The sequence below is a fragment of the Lagopus muta genome, chromosome 6 (genome assembly GCF_023343835.1).
Source record: "Lagopus muta isolate bLagMut1 chromosome 6, bLagMut1 primary, whole genome shotgun sequence".
NCBI classification, from domain to species: domain Eukaryota; kingdom Metazoa; phylum Chordata; class Aves; order Galliformes; family Phasianidae; genus Lagopus; species Lagopus muta.
Window position 1 is genome coordinate 30,332,070 of NC_064438.1, and position 20,910 is coordinate 30,352,979.

Below are 20,910 nucleotides of genomic sequence, written 5' to 3' on the forward strand. Positions count from 1 at the left end.
TGTGTGCTTGTTAGTTTGAATGCATGATGCAGATCTGTTTTTTGTCCTAGCTGACGGTTATTATATCCTAATGGGTGCAACCCTGCACTAATGATCCTTGTGTATATAAATTCTTCTTGTTGTGAGCAGACACCATAGGCCACATAAAAATGTTTGCCTCAATTTCCCTGCAAGAAAGGATCTCAGAAACCAGACTTGGCCAAGTAACAGATTTTTTAAAGGTAGAGGAACCCAATAAAATTACCAGCTTTTCACAGCATGAGTCTACTTCCTTTTGACATATTGTGAGGTGTAGGTGAAATATTCTAACTGAACTGACAGTGTAAGGAAGACAGCTAACTAGAAAGCAAGATAAAAGTAAAAAACACCAATGATGATTGATATTGTAATAGCTATTAATTGTTTTGGAGCCTCTTTTGTAGATTTGTGATAATTCACCTTTATTACTTGCACTTATATGAGTCTTGATATAATGAAATGTAATACATTTAAGTGTCATGATTAAATTCACAGTATCTGGAAGAGGGTTTTGAAAACTCATTTTTATCTGCATATTCATATTAATTTTTAATTATATTAAAATACACATGATTAAAGCTTGGCTTTGTTTTTAACTGAAAAAAATAAGAAGTTTTCTTTCAGTTCTAAGAAAAGAAAGTAAAATAATTAGTTTCTTTGATCTAGCGTAATAGGCTTTTTTCATCTGCCCCAACTCAAGTTAATTTACACAGCATACTGTGAATGTATTGCACACGCTTATTTTAAGAATATGAAGAATATCAAGACACCTGTGAACTGGGGGGATTCCTTCCAGCTTTTAAAATCAATGTGTGTGTGGGTTTGGTTTTTTTTAAATGACCAATTTTTGTAATTTTATGTTTTCATTTTTGTGTTCCGCTACAAATGCATTTTATGTTAAGCTTGATCAGCTTGAGTGTAAAGAGCTAGAAGGACAAAAGTAAAGAAAGATTAAATAAATGAGTCTGCTGTAGATTTTGGCAGTACTTCTGACTTTTTGGAGTTGTGACCCTACATGTAGTAACATCCTAAGATGTCAAACTATCATTGAATTAATACAGCTAGATTTTTAACTGTGCCCCATCTGCACAGGTATTGCCAGTAATGTGCTAACTTATTAGATTCTGTTTTACTGGATTAATTTCAATCATTTTGGCATAGAAAACAGTTTCTCATGTCAGTTGGAACCAATACTGTTTTCTTAGATCTGTTGTTAAGTACCGAAGTGTTAATCAGAATTTAGCACTTTGTGATTTGGGAGCCTTTTTTGATAGATGTGTGACAGTTAGATGTACAAATCTTGATGTTCTTATTGTGCTTTTTTGTTGGTTTTTTTTTTTTTTTTCCAAACTTTTTGCTGTCATCCTAATAGTTCTGTACTTAAAAGATTTATTCTTCCTTATATGTTTTGCATTTCTATTATGAGTTAAACTAATCTCCTATTAGATGCTTTTCTGAACAACTCTGTAATAATATTTTTTTTCTTCATAAGCAGATTTCAGACTACCCCAAAATAGGATGTAGAGAAACCACAAGAGAAAAATGTTGAACTAAATATATGTATTTAAAAGTCCTAAAAATTAAATGTATTAGACTGTGAAATCAATTTTCCAATAGTTTTTCCAGTTTCTTTGGTTCTATTAATATTTCATTGGATAATGCAAAGGATAATTAAATTTGTGAACTGTCTTGCTAGGGCCAACAGATGATCTCATAGATTCAGTCAATAATTATTTTTCTTTATAAACAGAATTTGGTTTAGCTCTGTAGCTTGGGTTTTATGTTTGGTTATGCTCTTGGGGTTTCTTCAACCTTTGAAATAAGACAAAAATAGCTCAGGATAGTGCTGGTCTTTTCCCCTGATATTGCCTCCTTCCACATAATTCTTTACTTCTAACCAAGAGGTAATGTCAACAGATTGAATCATAACTGACAGGCAAAATTTTAAAGCATTCTAAATGTCACTGGACCTTTTAATAAAATTAATTAGTCTGACACAGAGAAAATTTACTAGCCAGCTGGTTAATTTCACAATATAAAATCATGGGATAGATGGAAAAGCAGGCGAAAGCTTATTACTTTTAAATAATTATTTAAAGATGTGTTCCTTGGCCCTTTTGAACATGGATTGTGAATACGGCTAGAACTTTTAAAATCTTCTAAATTCACAAGTAGTCAAGTTTCTCTGAAGAAATCTAGTCTTGTTGAAACTTCAAGTTACCAAGTACTTGTGAAAGAATGTGTCTCTGATTTTGCAGAAAACTGGTGAAGGCCTTAATCTTGATTTTTTTTTTTATTTTCTTTTTTATCAGTGTTCCCAGTAACACTTAAACATAGATCAGTTGTTTGGAAATTGTGCCCAATCCCTTTATGAATTCTGATGAAATGGTGCTCCAGATAAGTAAGACATCCAAAAGTATTCATCTGCCATTGTGCATATTTTAGCTTATGGGAATTCTGCACTAAAGAGCACCAAGTACCAATACTTTTTCCTAAACTGTAGTGGAATCTGCAAATGTTAGAAGCACCTAACACTGTATAATCCAAATGTAGTAACACTTGGAAGTAATTTGGTAATGAGGATTAATTTGTTATTGGAAAGTACACTTTAGGCTTCTGCATAAGATTTAGAAATCTTTATCTGGAAATTTTCTTGTAGGTAATTTTCTGATGGATGAAGCTAACTCAAATGTGAAATTCTCTGTGAAGATAGCTTAAAATCTGTAATACAATCTAAATTTTCTTGTAAGGTTATCTACTTGTCTAAATCCCAAGACTGCTAGCTGCAAGATAAACAGATCTCCCAGTTTTCATAATTCTGATTCCCATGCACACAGGGACAATTTAAATGTCCCACCTCAGTTCCTTTCCATCCAGCCTTCTATGCTGCTGTGAAATCTGTGCTGTTCATTGTCTGATATCCAGTGTTCCCAGCCTGGCCAGCTACACAAGAAGCTGAACACTTGGCAGGTTGTAGCTTTGACTGCTGAATGTACTGGAGAGTAGAACTCCATTCTCCTGGGACAGTTTATGATAAGTTCTTGTCTGAGTGCTGCAATTTAAAATCACGAACGAAAATGCAATTTGAAAATAGTAAGATATTAACTGGACATAAATATGTCCTTTAAGTAGGTCAGATCTCTTTCATATTTTTCAGGAAACAAGATTGAATTTGCAGTATGTTTTCTACCAACTAATTTGTGATTGTATCCCATACAGCTATTCTGTGTGTTGATGACTCCGTAGTAGATTTGGAAACACTGGAAGCGCTATATGAAAATGTAAGTAGGTTGAGATATGCCTGTGGTTAATCACCATATCTCTCGGAAATTCAGATATGTGGCAAGTTAAGTTTTATTTTATGTTGTAGTTTTTGACCGGAGACCTTATGTAGGACAAGTCTTTAAGGAGTTTAACAATAATTGGATAGGCAAAATCAAAAGATGCCTAATGAGATACATATTTCTCTAATTGGCTTATTTCTTAAAAGTCAAACATTAAACCAGGGGCCTGCTTTTGGAGCTGGGAGAAAATTATGTAGTTGCAAATGATGTAACAGTAACAAAGGTTGATACACCTATCACTTGTCTCTTCTGTACTACCTGAAAAATACTGTCCTTACTCAAGACCTGTTACTTTCTTGTGTGCTGAGTTCTCTAATTCAAGATGTTAGTGGCTAAAACAGTTAGTTCAAGCTAGTGCATTGCTGTTCTGACAAGTTGCTCTACAGATACTGTTTGTTAATTTAGGCTGTTTGACTCTAAAGTTGTATACAAGAATGCATTTACACTTGGTTGAAGAAATACCAAAGCTACTTCTGAGATCTAAGCGCTTTGAAGCATCCTGTAGCAATATTTGCAGGGCTATATTCTGTAAGTCAGTGCTAGCTCATGGAACCTCAGGAGCCTCACTCTTTTGCACATTCTAAATGTGTTTGAAAATATAATTATTTGCAGAAAAGCAAGTAAATTAGCAATTTACTAATTCGTTAAAAATTAGTTATTAATCACTTTATATTAACTCACTCAGAGAGCACAAAAGGATGAACTGGAAAAAATCGAGCAATATTATCAGACTTCAAAAGAGGAGGAACTGAAGCTTCTGGATAAACCAGAACAGTAAGTTGTTTTTTTTTTTTCCTTACTATTTTATTGCTACGTAGTGTGTGGTCCTTGGGTGATATGTTTAAAAAGGATTTTGATACAGTTTTTTGCTAGTTAATTTTAAAAGCTTTTCTGTATTTCAAGGCATGACGTGAAGTTTGTATTTATGTCACTTTTTTTCAGACATGCACAGGTATACTAGATCAACCTGGAGCATCAGAACTTATTAAATATGCAGTCTTGATTCAATAAAAAATTCTATTTCCATTCTCTCATTTATAAAAACCTTGATTTAAGGCAAAATTAGTATCCCATGAAAGCAGGGCCAGACTGATTTTGGTTGTTGATACTTGGAAGATCTCCCCAGATAGAGGGTTTTGGAATGTCATAGAATCAGAATCGTAGAATCGTAGAATGGCTTGGTTTGGAAGGAACCTTAAAGACCATTGAGTTCCAACCCCAGTGAAGCAGGATCATTCATATATATATGAAAGTAGGCAGGCATATACTTTTCTGCCCCTGTTAATATGGAGGTAGTGATATCCAGTTGTACCTTTTGCTCTTTAAAATTACAGTGGTGCTCGTGCAAATCTTGTAAGAATGAGTGCAAAATATTGTGCAGTTCCAAAGAATCATAGAACCATAGAATGTCTTGGGTTGGAAGGGAACTTAAGGATCATTCTTATCCACCTTGTGAACAGGGCTCCACCTACTGGATCAGGCTGCCCAGGATCCCCTCCAACCAGACCTTGAATGCCTTCAGGGATAGGGCACTCACAGCGTCTCTGGGTAGCCTGTGCCAGTGGCTCACCAACCTTTGTATAAAAAATGTCCTCCTAAGATCTAATATAATTTCCCCTCTTTTAGTTTTAATCCATTCTCCCTTGCCCTATCGCTATCTATCTGTGTAAAAAGTCCTATGCCCAAAACAAAATCTATGCTTAAGATAAACTGATAGAAGACCTACAAAGCTGATTTCACAGTTTGTCCACTGTGACTTTTGTGAGCAGTGAGAAACGTTAGGATGAAATGATTTCTAGGTGTTGCTCTTGCTGTTGTACACTGTTGACCAATGCAAAAATCATAAAATGGTAATTCTGAATTTTATTTTAGTGCTTGTGTTTAATTTCAGATTTAGGCCTCACAATGGTGTCTGTCTTCTATTGTTTTGCTGCTTTTCCCTATTTTTCCATCCTCTCCTAATCACAGCAGTTTACTTTGATTTCTCTGCCACTTTGTACCTTTTCTCTCTCTTTTTGTCTTTTCTTCTCTCTTCGGCATAAAAACAGGTAGCAACAGGAAAAACTGAAGCAACAGAGATAGCATACGACTTGATGTCAGGAGTATTATATTTTTTCCCTATTAGAATGTTGGTGGTGAAGAGCAGATTTTGTTCCTCTTTTCCTTATGCAAAGCAGATGAATACTCACTGCTAGTAGTTGCATGCAGTCCACAGAATAGGTTCATGTGAGGAGTTGGGCTTGTCATGCTCTCTCATGTTTTACTTAAGAACACATATGTCTTTAAAGTATATACAAACTTGTTCATGTATCCTGTGTCCATGGTTTTCACTGTCTTGGCTTAGGGCTTAGTAATGCATTCTGTGACTAGTTTATGTTTTCCAGAGTTTGAATCATTGGGAACCTGCAAGTCTGAGTAAAATAAATAGAAATGTACTTCATGTTCTGGAGAATATGAGTCTTGCAGAGTTCTAGACTTGTAAAAGTTTGTCACTTTTTGTAAATTATATTGCAGAGAGATTGATCTTAAATGCAGTGTTTGATTTAGGCTATCATAGTTTCATAATTAAAATTAAAGAACTTCAAATAAATCAGTTGTGCCTGATCATTCAACATACAATAGTGGTGTGAAAGGTAGAAGTTATTCATCAATTCTTATACTACCTCTGAAAGTCTTATTATCCTCTTTTTACTGTTAAATTGCATAGGCTAAAAAAATTAGTTTGTCAAAATGATGCCTCAAGGAAGAAACAAGTTGCCGATGACACAAATTATTACTTAAGAAATTTTTAGTGCTCCTTAAAAGGAACATCCTTTCTGAAAACTCAGCAGTTCAACTGCTGCTGGTTTAGTTGTCAAAGTCAGCCTCTAAGTCAGCCTAAATGTCAAATTGGAGTTTTATTGGAACTGTGTATGCATATTAACTGCATAAAATGTTAAAGACAGAAAAATGCAAAATTGTAGGGATGGTTAAAATAATTTGCTAGAGGGCGTAAACCTGATGTATTTAATAAGGATCAGAACAAAAAGTGCAAAGTAAACTTTTCATAAATGGTTGTGAATACTAGCCATTCACATTCATATACTGAAAACATTGACTTGAACTCACTAAAGTCTTACAGAAGCCATTGCCATTTTAAAATGGCTTGGATTCACAAACAAAAAGAAAGCATTACTGGTATCACTAATGCTCTCCTGCACATGTGATTTTGATCTGTTTTATAGCATATTACACTTGCTGTTGTTGGCACAATCTGTAAATAAATCTCAGCAACATGACAATATTCCCCTAACTTATGCTTCATAATAGTAGTTATTAAAATGCTAATATTCATTAACACAATAAAAAATTATATGAATATAATATGGATAATGGCCACAACATGGGGCTTTCCTAGCAGGATACAGATGCTTTAGCTTGTTTCCAAAAAGATCCTGTTAGTTATAATATAATCTCTGAAGTCTTTGCTACTGTGGAAGAAATAACAATTAAGGAAATGGTAGCAAAATATGGTACTGAGCAGTTCTGTTTTATATGTAGTTTTAATTCAGAAAGTAGTGGACTATTAATAATTGCAAATAAAATGAAGCTTTCTGTCCAGTTAATGCTATTTGGTTGACTTTTGCACACAAATAACTTCTATTTACTTCAGTTTAAATCCAACTGGTTTCCTTAGGAGTTTGAATAATAAGATGCAACTTTTTCTAGCCCACCAAAATTTCTTAATTTTATATTGCTCAAATCTGAATAAACGTGAGCTGATATATAGTTTATGACCATAGAAACAGCATACTTTATTTCTCTTCTGAAATAATATTCTGTTATACTAACTACAGGAAAATATGCAGGACTTTGAAAGTACTTTCAAGTCTTCTGTTATAAGGTTCTGGTAGGATAAAAGAATTCTAAATGAATGTATTTTTTATTTACAATTTCTGCAGGAGTAAATGGACCTCACACAGATGAATTACAAAATCTCTGTTTTCTTTAGGCAATGAAAATTGTAGCAATGAGAATCCATAATTATGTGACAGTCATCTCATTGTAACTTTAAGTCAAAAGCATACTTTCCTCATTTTAAAATTCCAAAACTGATTGAATTAAAAGTATTCTTTTTTTTTCTGAAAAAGCTCTGTCCACATGAATGTGGTGGTTTATCTTTGATAGCCTCAGGTTTAGTAATTGCTAACATAGATTCCTCTTTGTGATATATTTTGGTTACAACTGTTCAGTCAGGATATTTACAGTGAATACTTTGAATTCCAAAATCTGGATACATTTTCTTGTTATGCTAAAGGTTTTAATTCTCAGCATAGTTATGTAGTATTCAAAGACTGGAAAAGTAAATGAAAGTCCCTTTTTCAAGGGAAGACAAGAAAAGAAAATGCATTATTTTGATTTTTAAATGTAAAATGTTGGAATGTATGTATGTCAGAACTTTTGTGGAGCAGTTGGGGCTTTTCTTCCTTTTGTTTTTCTCACATGGAGTACTTATAAAGTATCCTCTTTTTTTCTTTTTTTTTTTCTTTTTCTTTTTTCCTGGCAATACCATTCATTCCCAATAGGAAGCATTTTTATTAATAACAGCTTGGCATTTCTTTTTTTCCCACTGCTTCAATGCAAGAGCCAAGGCTGGCCTCCTCAGTCCTTCTTTCAATGGATTTTCTCGTAAGGCAAGAAAGAAAAAGGAAAAATGATAGCTAGTTTCACAGGTGGATGCTACAATTTTTTTTACACACTCACTGTGTATTGAGCAACACGTTGCACGCGTTAGGCGTTATAAAATATATTGATATTAGTTATTATAAAAAAAAGAAATAGTTTGAAGAAATCAGATGAATTGCTTTAAATAATTAAAACAAATTTAATAATAATTCAAGCTAATAATAGTTCAGTAAATGTCCCAGAATTCAGTAAGGTAAAAGAATCCTTAAGCCATCACATTAAAGGGAATCTAGGAATATCTGTAGGCAGGAGAATACAAGAATTCTTCTGTAGTGATATTGGACCTAAATATTTCCTTGTGTGTTTCAAAAAAGCAAACGTGGAACTGAAATCCTTGACACAAAACCCACAAAGTAAATTATGCAAACCTTGTTATTTTAAGAAATGTTAAAGTTTCTTGTATTATTTAGTCTAACTCTTAAATTTTAAATTAAAGAAGCAAAAAGGAAATAATTGTTTGTATCTTTGACTGCTTTTGTTTTGTGATATTTGACCTGAAATTGTTAAATATACTTTTATTTATTTTTATTTAAAGAGCTAAAAGAAAAAAAAGCTGGAATAGTCATGAGAAGAGTGGGTAGATGAGTAGGAATAATGAACAGAAACAGAAAGTAACTTTACTGAACAGTGGAGAGAGGGATAATTTGCAAGTATTTGAGAGTTAAATACACAGGTATGTGCATTACCATAAAGCAAGCTGCTATATAATTGGAAGCATGGTGCAAATTAGTAAAAGAAAATTGTGATTGAGCATCAGAAGAGATTTCTTGGTAGACATTCTGTATTATGAAATAACTCTGTAAAAATATGTTGAGTTCTGTATTGCTGGGCATGTTTTTAAGTGAAGCAAAAAGCACATGAGTAAAAGCAGTAAATAGATTGTGATTCCCTAGCCTTTTTTTTTCTTTGTGTTATGATTCCTCTTGTTTGCTAGACGTGACATTTGTGATAAATAGTGGGTTAGTGTCATAAGAGTCAATGTCTTGCATTTTTCTTCATATAAATAGGACCGCTAAACACACAACATAAAAAACACTAAGCATAAAGAATATAGCAATTATAAATTCTGTCAGAAATATTTTGACAGGTTGTTGAACATTGCAGGTATGTATTTTATAGTACAACAGTTTTAATTCATTATGTACTTCACAGATATGAAATGCAATGATTCATTGGTATTCTTCTTTGCTGGTTTTTTTTTTTGCAGATTTTTATACGAATTGTCTCAGATCCCCAATTTCACAGAACGAGCACAGTGTATTATTTTCCAGTCAGTTTTCTCTGAAGGGATAACATCAGTTCACAGGAAAGTTGATATCATAACTCGTGTTTCCAAGGTAAGTCCTAATGGGAAACTAAACAAACGGTATAATATCCTGGCCAGGATGTTGCTTTATTTTATTTTTTTATTATTTATTATGTGAACAGTGTCTTTTGAACAACTTTTCTGCCATAAGCTACCCGTGCTCTATCCCTACTTTTATCCATATTTTTGCACATTCTGGTAATAAAAGTAGTTACTTAGTGTTACCTTTCAAAAGGAGACATAAATAAGAAAGTGGCTTTATTTGAGATCAGAAAAGAGGCATTTCTCTCAGTTTACTTAAAAAGAGCTCACATGACATTTGATTTTTTTCAGTGAGAGTCAGATTCAGATCTTGGTTGATAAGATAGATGTCTTTGTACGGAAATTAAAATAATTTATTAATTCTTCACTGTGTTTCTAGATTTCATTTTTCTTTTAAGGCATTGAAATTTTGTCCTTAACCCTGTTACATCTGCCCTAAGTATGAACTGAAATGTGGATTTTCAGAGCGTGAGAACCAATGAGAAACAGGCTGAATATGACCAAGTCTAACCCAATGGCAGCAAAAATAACGTATCTTCATTTGACTGCATTGTGTAAACTCATGACAAACCATTTTGTCTCTAAGATTTTTTTAAAGGGTGTTTAGTAATCTATAGTGAAACTTCCTCCATTAATCTTTTTGTCATCTACATAGTATATAATGGTATATAATTTACCTCATGTGGATTAAGTTAAAGATAGTATCTTAGGCAGCTTTAGTCTAATAAATTCTTCTCTTAAATATTTGATTCATATACCAGTTTTAGATTCTTTTCCTTGTAGCATACATGAGAAACAAAACATTGTCTAGCAAAAATAAAATTTAAAAAGCTTTGTCATATGAGCAATTAAGATTTCTGTGCCAACAGATAGTTCAGACTAGTATCCGTTTTCCAGGCTTTGCTGAACATGACGAGTGTAAAGGAAATTTTAGGTTTGATTCTGGCGTTTGGAAATTACATGAATGGTGGGAATAGGACTCGAGGTCAAGCTGATGGATTTGGTTTGGAAATACTCCCCAAACTAAAGGATGTCAAAAGCAGAGTAAGTACTCATTTTCTCTTAAGAACTACTTAAATTATCTCCCTGTCAGAAGTTAATCTTGTCTCACTTCTTACCGTTTTCTGCTTGAAAGAATGAAGCATTTTTGTACCATATTGTAGTTTCTTTCTCTCAAGATTTTATCTTTTTCTTCTGCATATATGCATGTCTCCATAATCTCCTATTTCTCCTGTTCAGTACCACTAAGAATATGAAAATCTTGTGTCTATTTTATTAGTGGAAACTTAAGTACAGTAGGGAGAGGAATGTGAGAGAGCACAGACCACTAAAGTTGCTTCTGACAACTGTCCCTTTTTTGTCTTGCTCTTATGGTAGGTGCATATGAGTAAAACCTTTTCAAGATCAGGTTTAAAAAACGAATATCAGGAAGAGTTTTCTGTGTAGAGTATACACAAAACAAGCACATATAAAGGATATAAATATATAAATTAGAGGATTTTAATTCACTTCAAAAAGTTGTCTCAGATCCAACAAATTATTTTCAGACTTTTTTTTTTTTGTATTGGCTGTAAAATGGATGTAGATCGTGAATTCTGAATGGCGTGCAGAAGATAACACTTAGACATGGCAATAAATTACTTTGTCAAAAATTGAGAACCACTATCCCATTTTTGGTCAGTTATGTTAGAATCAAAACAAGGCTCCCTGAAAGTGTGCCCACCTTTTGAGATGGTGTTAATTTTCACTGGGGAAGATGATGAGGTACTAGATAATCTAGACAATGGAAACACCACTCAAAGATCCATGCCTGCCAAAGCATACCTGGATGCTATGTGGATAAGGAAACTACCAAAGAGTAGGAGTTATTTTCTGCTATTGTTGGTACGGATTTGGAGGCTGAGAAAAACTAGTCTGCAACTCTTCCGCTTTCTTTACTTGAAGTACTGTTCTGAATTATAAGAAAGTTACAGTTTAAGCTTTTGTTCCCAGTTATGCTGGATGTACATAGAAGTGCTCTCAGTTTGGGAGACAAGCGTTATCAAATAAATAGTATGTCTAGGGAGCTTTTTTTATTTCTGCTGTGAGTACCATCACTAGCAAAGTATGAAAACGAGGTTTAATAAATTGTTCAGTGAACCAGAAATTTATGGAAGTTTTTTTCAATGTATTTATGTCTTCCATCTCCTAACTCTTACTTTCCTCGTCACCTCAGTTATTCAGTTGTCCCCTATAACAACTTTTCTTCTGTCCTACTCCATGGAGGCAATACGTGGGCTGTCTTTAGCTGCTGTTCAGCTAAAGAAGCTTAAGGCCAGCTTCTCGGTGTTCATGTGTTCATTGGTCAGCCAGCTGCCACAAGGAAAAAAATTAAAACTGAGCTTTGCCTGACTTTTGTAAGATGAAGTACTAGTTTTAGTCCCCCTTTTCTGTCTACCATGAACTTGTAAGAATTTTGTCTTCTCTGGGACTTTCCAGTTTGGCCGGGTTTAGTTAGCATGCTCCAAAATTATGAGTTATGAAAAGGAGTGACAGATGTACAGTGTAACTGCATGAGACTTGTTCCTTAGCAAAACAAGATAAAAAATTACAGTACTTATAGTTTTTTTTGGTAGCCAAAGTAAATACATTATTAGTTTATATTACTGTGAAGAATGGGACTAGTCTGCAAAATGCATAAAAATTCACAGAGACCAGCTGCTATAGGCAGACAACTGGGGACTGTACTTGCAAGAAAGAATGGAGGGTCTTACACATTTAACAGTGTTGTGTCCTTTTTTGGGAATTGTCAGCAAAAAATGTGATTACTAGGAAGCTAAATTCAAGGAGCTAAGGTAAGCTGTCAAAGTTTAGTATCTTTAATTTAACATAAAGTTTTTTTGTTGTCACATGAGCCAAGGAAAGTACTTGATACAGAGGTTAAAAAAATCATAGCTCACTTCAGAATCTCTGTATTTTGTCTTCTAGAAGCACTGTTTAATCTAAAGTGATAGGTTTCATAGTTTAACATAGAAACTAGAACAACAAGCATATTTTTCTTTAGAAGGGCAATCAAATATTCATAAGCCACCTCAGTTCGTTCTTGTCACTGAACCTGCCAGCAATGTATTCTGCAACTGCTAGATAAGCAGAGTAGTTTTTACTCGTGACAGCAGTGACTTAGTTATGCTTGTGTATGAAATTAATAAGATGTGGTGTGTTGCAGGCTGTAATGAAGGTGAGACAGCCTTATATACGAGGCTAGACATTGTTCACAAATGTTTGTACCAATAGCTGTCAGTATGGAAAATCTGTCAATATGGAAAATAAAAACATACAAAAAGAGAAATTGAAGACATCCCAGTTATAATTCCCTTTATTATAATTATTTTATACTGTTGAATGATATACTGTAAGGTATAAGTTCCAGCTTTACGTTTATTCTTTAGTTGATCTACCTAATGCTACCAACAACATATAGCAAAACAAAATGTATGGGTTGTTGCATGCAGGACCAAGGAAATGGAGATTCCAAAAAGAGAGCATTAAAATTCATGTCCATAACCCAAGAGGGCAGGAAATATACTTGTCAGGTACATGCTGTCTGGTTTTATGTTTGGAGTAAAATATGGCTCCGTCCATTTCTTCATTAATCATGCAACATTTAACATTTGTATGAATCCATAACCCCTTTTTAATATTCTGTTTTTTCCCCTAGGATAATCGTATTAATCTTGTGGATTATGTTGTCATATATTACCTACGCCATTGTGATAAGGTAAAAGACTCATTTGCTGTATATGCCTCTCTAAAAGTGGATTTTTTTTTTTTTTTTTTTTTTTTTTTTGTCTAATGCAAAAAATAAAATCTATTTTCTTTAGCTTTTTGCAATAGCTTTGGACCTCAATAGGTCTGAAATTTACTGTGATAAAACTGTGGAAAATCTTACATTAACTGTGGAACTGTACTTTGCAAGCAATTGTCTGTGACTGTTGCAGGCTGTACAGGTTTTCACTTCAATCCCTTCTTGTTACATTCTGGTTACTGTAACATTGCAAATTTTGTTTTGATGCAAAAAGAGTGGGAGACTAGCATTATTTCTCTCTTATGACAGAATATGATGGCAATTTAACCAAGGTGTCCTGGTTGAAAGAGATGAAGTTAGAGATCAGAATGTAGGAATGTAAATGTTACCCTTGTACTTTCTTTTTTCCCTAGGTGTTCTTATCTTCCTAACAATATAGGTGTTTTTTCACTTTTCACAAAACCCTTTTTCTCTTACCTATGATTTTTCCTTTATTTCAGACTGAAATCTGTGTACTGTGTACTTTAAACCCACTAGTCTAAGATTTTAATGTTCTTTTAATACCACTTCTACACTTGAATTAATGGATTTCCCCCGGAGATACACTTTAAATCTTGTAATGTTGCTTGTTATTGTTTTTCCACTTCTGAAATACTTTAATTTTTCTAAAATAATATATATGCTTATGAATTCCATAAAGGCATTAAACTATGTGATTTATTAAGCTGAATAGACTTTCAACTATATATTTTTATCTGTCTAAGTGCTCCAGGCAATATGTAAATATTGTTTTCAATTTATCCATATAAAGTGTGTATATATCTAATGAATTGGGAAAGAGTGAAACCACAAACTTCTGGCATAAGATCACTTGTTCCATTAAAAAAGGCATTCATGTTATCTAGTTTTAAGAAACTTATAATCCCATAACTAAACTTTTAGTGATATAAAATGAACTGAAATCTCAGGAGCTCAGTGTTGCTTCATAGTTTAAATTGAACAGTTTGCATAACAACATCTAACGGGAAGTTTCAACATTCAGAATGGTCAGGATTTTACCTGAAATTATATTTATGCTGTTTTAGGAAGAACTATTTAATTTTTATTTTTATTTTATTTTATTTTATTTTATTTTTTGCTGTTCTATAGATGATGTTTCAGAAAAGTAATTTATTTCACTGCAAATGCATTTAATTTTCATAGAGGCCTATTTGTTTGTTTGTTTAGGAAGCAGGAACAGACAAGAGTATTTTTCCTTTACCAGAACCACAGGATTTTTTCCAGGCCTCCCAAGTTAAGTTTGAAGACCTAATAAAAGACTTAAGGAAGCTGAAGAAAGACCTAGAAGGTAACTGGCAACTTTCACATTTGTTCTGCAAACAACTAAGTGCCATTTAAAATGTGATCTTTATGAGGTTAGCTTATTGCTAATTAGGTTTATAGTGTTGATTGTAGTGTTTTTACACTGTGGTAGAAAGTAACCACATAAAATAGAAAAAAATATTTTGAACTCATGACTTAATAAAAATGAAAGTACAAATACCGTAAAGTAATTTTCTGTAATTCCCTTTTACAATTGAAATATCCTTAAAGAAATCTTTCTGAAATGTTATGTATTATTTTCCCTCTGGCTTCTCCATAGCTGTGTGTTTAACTGTAGATATCTGCTAGGTTCATAACAAATACTTTCTTCAGTACTTGTATAACAACAATTTAACAGCTTCAAGAAAGAGTTGAATTAGTGTAGAAATAAAACACATCTTGCCAAGGCATAGCAAAGGGAAATTGAAAGCTCTGGTTCAAAACATTTTCACCCTGGGACATAAAATAAACATTTTAAAATATTTATTATAAACAGGGGGTTCAGAAACCCAGCTCATCTATCAATCAAGGTATTGAGTGGATATAAAGTAGGAATGGTTGCTCTTTAAGTATTCCAAGCAGTTTCATTTTTATTTTGTGATTCATATGACTCTTAAAAATAAATCCAGTAAAAGGTGACTGGATATTTTAAGCCTATCATTTTTGCTAAGGAAATTTCCTAGTTTTACTGAAGCAGTTATGTGTAGAAAATAGAGATTAGAGACAGAATCTGTATAAAAGCTTATATTAAAAAAAACAAACAAACAACAAAAAAAAAACCTTCTCCATTTACCATTAGATAACGTCTGCATCAAAACGTAAGCGTACTTTTAGAGTTAGAGTTGATTTTTTAATGTAAGGCGATGAAAACCATTACAAAATATATTATCCTTACAGTTAGGAATGGCTGGGTTAGGTCACTGCCATCTTGGGATAGTTTCAAATGTTGACAGTGGTAGGGAAGTGTCAGTTGTTTTTTCGACCCAGGCATAAGTGAGTGCTCTATCTCCTCTCATCGCTTGGCCCTGTAAAACCCTTGGCCTGCCCTCTGTTGGGCTAGTTTGTGCAGAAACATGATCTGTGTTTGATCTTGTACTTTATCAGCATATAGTCCTGCTGTAATGCATCTTAGTCTTGCGGGATCTGCACGGAGGCTGTGACATTCACATCGTATTTGCTCTACGCTGCAAAGACAGAGACAGGAAAGAGCAAAAGCTAATGTACTTCAACTCACTTACAAAATAAGAATTGTTGCTTTCTTGTTATCACTGACTTGTTTTAACATGTTTTCTTAGATATCCAAAGACAGTGCAGAAAATGTGTTGCACTGAGGTTATTTTCAAAATTCTTCTTTGAAAAGATACAGTTGAAACCCTGTCAAAGCAATTAACATATAAAGCTAACGACAGCAAGAATTTGAAACAGAAAAGGTTGTGGAAATGTTCTCAGATGTTGGTATTTTATCAATCAGAAATATGCAGCAGAATTCTAACAAGTATTCCTGTGAATAATTTCTCTTACATTTAAACAAAGAAGCAATCACTCATATAAGAATGTTGTATCTCTTTCAAACATTCCCTCTCTTTTTTTTTTTCTCTTCAGATAACGCTACAGTTTATTTTTAAATCAAAATTTTAATTGAAGAGGTTATAATTTTAACACGTTCAACAAAGATTTGATGAGTCTCTGTAGTTTATTGTAGCCATTAAAAAGTTGTGGTTGCTGGCAGAATACCAGTGAAAGTCTAAAGCTGAAACAGATGTGAGTAGCAGAAACCAAGTCCAGAGAAGCGTCGGGCCCAGCTATCCAGACAGGCGCGGCCCTTCAGATGTAAATAATTTGAACAATATTAACTGGCGCTGCCTGTGATATAGGGTACATTGGATTTATTTCACAGTATGGTTGGCTAAGGTAGTCTTAAACAGCTTGCCATGGAAGCGAGATGAGGCAAAGATAATAAATGGAAGAGGTTTTCTTGTGTGTGTTTAGGGAACAAACTAATTTTCCTGTTAGTGATTTATTTCTGAGATTTATACAGAATGATTAAAAACAACATACTTGTCACCTGCTGTGCCTGAAATAACAATTTTGGTAGAATCTTTTTGTAGTAGTCATCACTTAGTACTTAAAATTTTTAAGTACTTTTCAACTTTTAATCATCTATATTAACACAGGAAAGACTGGAGATTCATGAGAGAAATGCATGTCTTCATAGTCTAAACCTTAGGTGTGCAATACCTAGACAGTCTGGAACTGAGAGTTCAGATGACCTAGATGAGCAGAAACCCTTTCATCCATTTCAGATAAACAGACTGAGTTACGTACAATTTAGTATTTTGAAGTCCTTCAGATTACACTTTAAGGAAACAGTGCAAATGAAATTTTGCCTTGGAAATTTCAACTTTTTTTTTTTTTTTTCTGAGAACCTTAATCCAGCAAGTTTCTAACACACATTCCAGAACAAACTTTGGTTTAAAAAGTTTAAAAAGGACAATAAAGGATAAAAATCAGGTTAAAAAGGATAATAAACAACAAAGTTTAATGTATCTTTTTAAGGGGAAGGAAGTTCAAAAGGATATGATGGGAAATTGTGAGATAGCAATTATAGGCTGAAACCTGGTTTTACTCTAAAGTCCTAGGAAAAAATGTTTGCTCTAGGGTCAGGATTTCACTACAGGTCTATCAATGGATTTCCAGAATCCTCAAGTACTGTGTAGTAGTATAAGCGAATACATTTATTCAATTGATAGATATTAGCTTTCCAGTTAATTTTCATGTTTCTGAAGACAAAGGTTTTTTTCTGTATCAATGTTTTTGACCATAATATATCTTACTCCTTGTTTAAAGAGTTTGTTTGATGTCCCATCAAGTGGTGTTCAAGGCCAGACTGGATGAGCCCCTGAGCAGCCTGCTCTAGTATTAAATGTGGAGGTTTGTGGTCCTGCATGTGGCAGGGGGGTTGGAGATTCGTGGTCTTGAAGGTCTCTTCCAACCCTGGTCATTCTGTGATTCTGTGTAAGGAAAATATTACCATTTTTTCATTTCTGTATGATCAGATATTTCCTTTCTAGTTTGAACAGTATCACTTGATTAGTATTCTTCTGAAAGAAGCATGGAATATTTGAAATGTGTAGTCCTTCATATGAAGATTTTTAGAAAGCAGATCTCTTCACCAAAGACTTGCATATGTTTTACCGTGAACGTGGAACAGATTCTAGCTGCCGTTTTCACACTACCAATTTTTTAAATGCTGTGTATGTTTTAACTTTTTCTAACTTAAGAGTGTGCATTAAAAAAAAAAAAAAAAAGAATTTAGAAACAAGACTTACTGGATCAGCTATCTTTAATTATCAGTTGAATTTCAGTTCTCCAGGAGACATCATTTGGAGCTGCAGCTGCAGTCCTCTGATCATTTTGGCAGATCTGTATCTTAACAATGTATGTTATCCCCAACTTTCCCACTTTTAAGTAATGCACAAACTCATATTTTAAAATTGTTTCATCCTTTTAGAAAATCAATACAAAATCCTTTTCGAAAAATCAAAGGGTAAACTAGCAAACCATGCATAGAAAAAAAAAAAAAGGAGAAACATTTTCACATTGTTTTTCTTAGAGAAGCATTACAAATATCTTAAATTTGTAGGCAAATAGTAGTTGGAAAGTACCTCTGGAGATCAACTAGTCCAAAATCTTTCAGCAGGACTAACTTCATATTCAGTTCCATTTGTGTTGGACTTCATTGAGCTCAGTTTTGTGTCTAAGGATAGAGATTCCAACACATCTCTGGATACTTGTTCCAGTGTTGAACAACTCTGTGGACTTCTTGCAAAGAAACAGATGCATTTTGCTGGATGTACTTGGCATTGGGTTGCTGTACCGGTACCAGCATCATGGCTAATTAACCTCGTCTCTCAGCAAGTCTGACTAGACTAGTGATTACTATGCTGTTGTATCTACATTATTGTCATTCAGTGCCTCCCTCAGGGAGCTCTGTATGACACTGGAACAGAATTTAGAAATAAGAAATTGAAAAGGGTCACTTGTTCTCAATTCTTGCTGCCACTGTCACTGTAAATAGAGCAAAGAATGAAGCTGCAAAAAGGAAAAATAATCAGTTCATGCTCATTTAAGACTGAAGTGTTCAGTTTTCATCATTTTCTGATTAAAAATTCTGAAAAATATTTATTTTTATCAAGAATTATGAGGAAATATATTTATCAATAGGAACGTACAAATAATAATAATAAAATAATAACATAAAACCACAGAAAAGTTTTATGAGTGTCTTAGCACATTAAAATTCTTAGATGTGTATATTCCCTTGGGAGTCTTCAAGATGATTTAGAAAAAACAAAAGTTTACTACAGTACGTTAATGAAGTATAAGCCTATTTTGTTCTTGAAAGTAATTGACATTTTCAGTTAATGAATTGAGAATTTTTCAGCTTTTATTAAACTTCTGTATAAGCAGAAATGGAAAAATTAATTGAATATATTAACATTTGTTCACACAGAATCATACATTTAATTCATACGAAGTATTGTATGCCTGAGAACAATCTATTTTATAGAATAGTTTTAGTATAATTATAATACAATAACTATCAATAGAATTATGATTATAAAGATGAAAGATACTGTCTATGGTTCTATTTGTTTTAAAGACAGTCAGGTTAATGAATTGCAATGAGAAAATTCTATACACTATATCAGCTTGGTTAACTTCCTGAATAATTTCTTGGATCAAGAGATATTTTTTGCCAAAAGCTGATTGTTAATTCATTACAGAAGGACTTCATGCAGAAAATTATTAAAGGCCCTTTTCAAAAATACATTTAACAGATTGATGCCTTAGACTAATTTAAATGAAGTGTTTTAAGTCACTTTAATAGTGGGGTTTAGACATCTGAGTTCCATACATTTTTGGAAAAATTGTCCCAGGATGAGCAGGAAATCTGAATTGTTTTCCAGAAACCAGTAGCTCTTGATACATATATATATATATTTAATATTATACTTCCTGATTTTAAAGTTAACCTTAACATTTGGAAAGTGTAGGCAAATAAAATGAATTTGCACTAGGTGGTGGAGCGACGCAATTAGGCACATTTGTTATTTCTTTAGATGTGTGCACAAATTGAGCATGTTATGTGGCTTATGAGTAGCGCATTTTGCACTCTTCAAGATTTTCATGACATTTAGAGGCAGTATAGGATGGTGTAGGGGAAAAAGAAAAGAAAGTTTCATGCAGAGGCAATTATTTTGTTTTTAATTATTAATTGATAAAATAAGTATTTTTCTTTAACTTTTCTGATCTCTTTTTGAAAATTCTCTTGCCTCAGCAGGCTGAGATACATTTCAGTTTGTTTTCATTTGGCAAAGATACAACACAGGCATTAAAAAGCACATTTGGTATATGTGCACTGGATTCTACTGTACAATAAAACTAACATTTTGACAGAGTTCCACTGGTAATAATCATATGTGAATACATCAACTGGAATTTTTCCGCTGTGGATCATTTCTAAAAATTCCATTACAGTTTTTAGTTCGTGATAACACAGAATAGTATGGAAGGTCTAATAAGATTTGGAAATGCAGCAGAGGAGCAAGGAGATGATGTTTCAGGTGACTTCACTGCATGGAAGCAGTTGTCTGTGTGCGTGCACAAGAGGCAAGAAGAGTTTTCTATTACTTAAACAATGTTAATTTTTTCCTTTATTTTTTGCCCTAGTTAAATACTTGGAAATTTCTTGTTAAAAATCATTCAACAAGTGCTAAGATTCTAAAAAAAAATTGGAAATATGGAAAATAAGTTCTTCTGTGCACTTTTCCAGATACCTTTTTTGTGTACGTGTGTTTTAAGCACTGGTTGTGTAGAACTGCTGTCTACATCTGGAAGCAGGTAGTATACGTCTGGGAGTAGGAATGCTGTCCCTAAAAATGATGCAGTCTGGAGAGTTGGGATGCATATTAATGGATCTTTTCAGCTTTTCGTCTCTAGGAGAGCATGCAGAAAAAAAAGAAGGCAGAGCCATGCTACATTTGAGCCAAGGGTTATGCATTTAACTCAGGCAGTGAGATGCAAATTACTAATAGTGACAATAATTAGCACTTACAGAGGTGTGTGAATTTACATGATTTTAAAACCAAGCAGCATGCTGAACCAAAGAATTAGGTGGAAATTTATGATCTGTCTTGCACAGAGAATCAGCAGTACAGAGAGAACACTTTTGCTTCTGTAACTTCAACTTATGAACATACTGTTTCAGTTGTTACCTGGCAGTTCCCTTCTATCTGTCCAACACTCCCAGTAATACTGTGTTTGTA

At 33.5% G+C, this 20,910-nt stretch overlaps 1 protein-coding gene across 5 annotated transcripts in view; it reads left to right on the top strand.

The window, feature by feature from the left end:
• Window positions 1–20,910, top strand: part of FMN1 (formin 1) — a 176,677-nt gene that overhangs the window by 117,705 nt on the left and 38,062 nt on the right. For all 5 annotated transcript variants that reach the window (XM_048948464.1, XM_048948462.1, XM_048948463.1 and 2 more), the window contains 6 exons: window positions 3,238–3,299; window positions 4,048–4,136; window positions 9,295–9,424; window positions 10,333–10,479; window positions 13,133–13,192; window positions 14,447–14,567. In XM_048948464.1, the coding sequence (XP_048804421.1) occupies window positions 3,238–3,299; window positions 4,048–4,136; window positions 9,295–9,424; window positions 10,333–10,479; window positions 13,133–13,192; window positions 14,447–14,567 (609 nt within the window). The remainder of the gene's footprint in view (window positions 1–3,237; window positions 3,300–4,047; window positions 4,137–9,294; window positions 9,425–10,332; window positions 10,480–13,132; window positions 13,193–14,446; window positions 14,568–20,910) is intronic.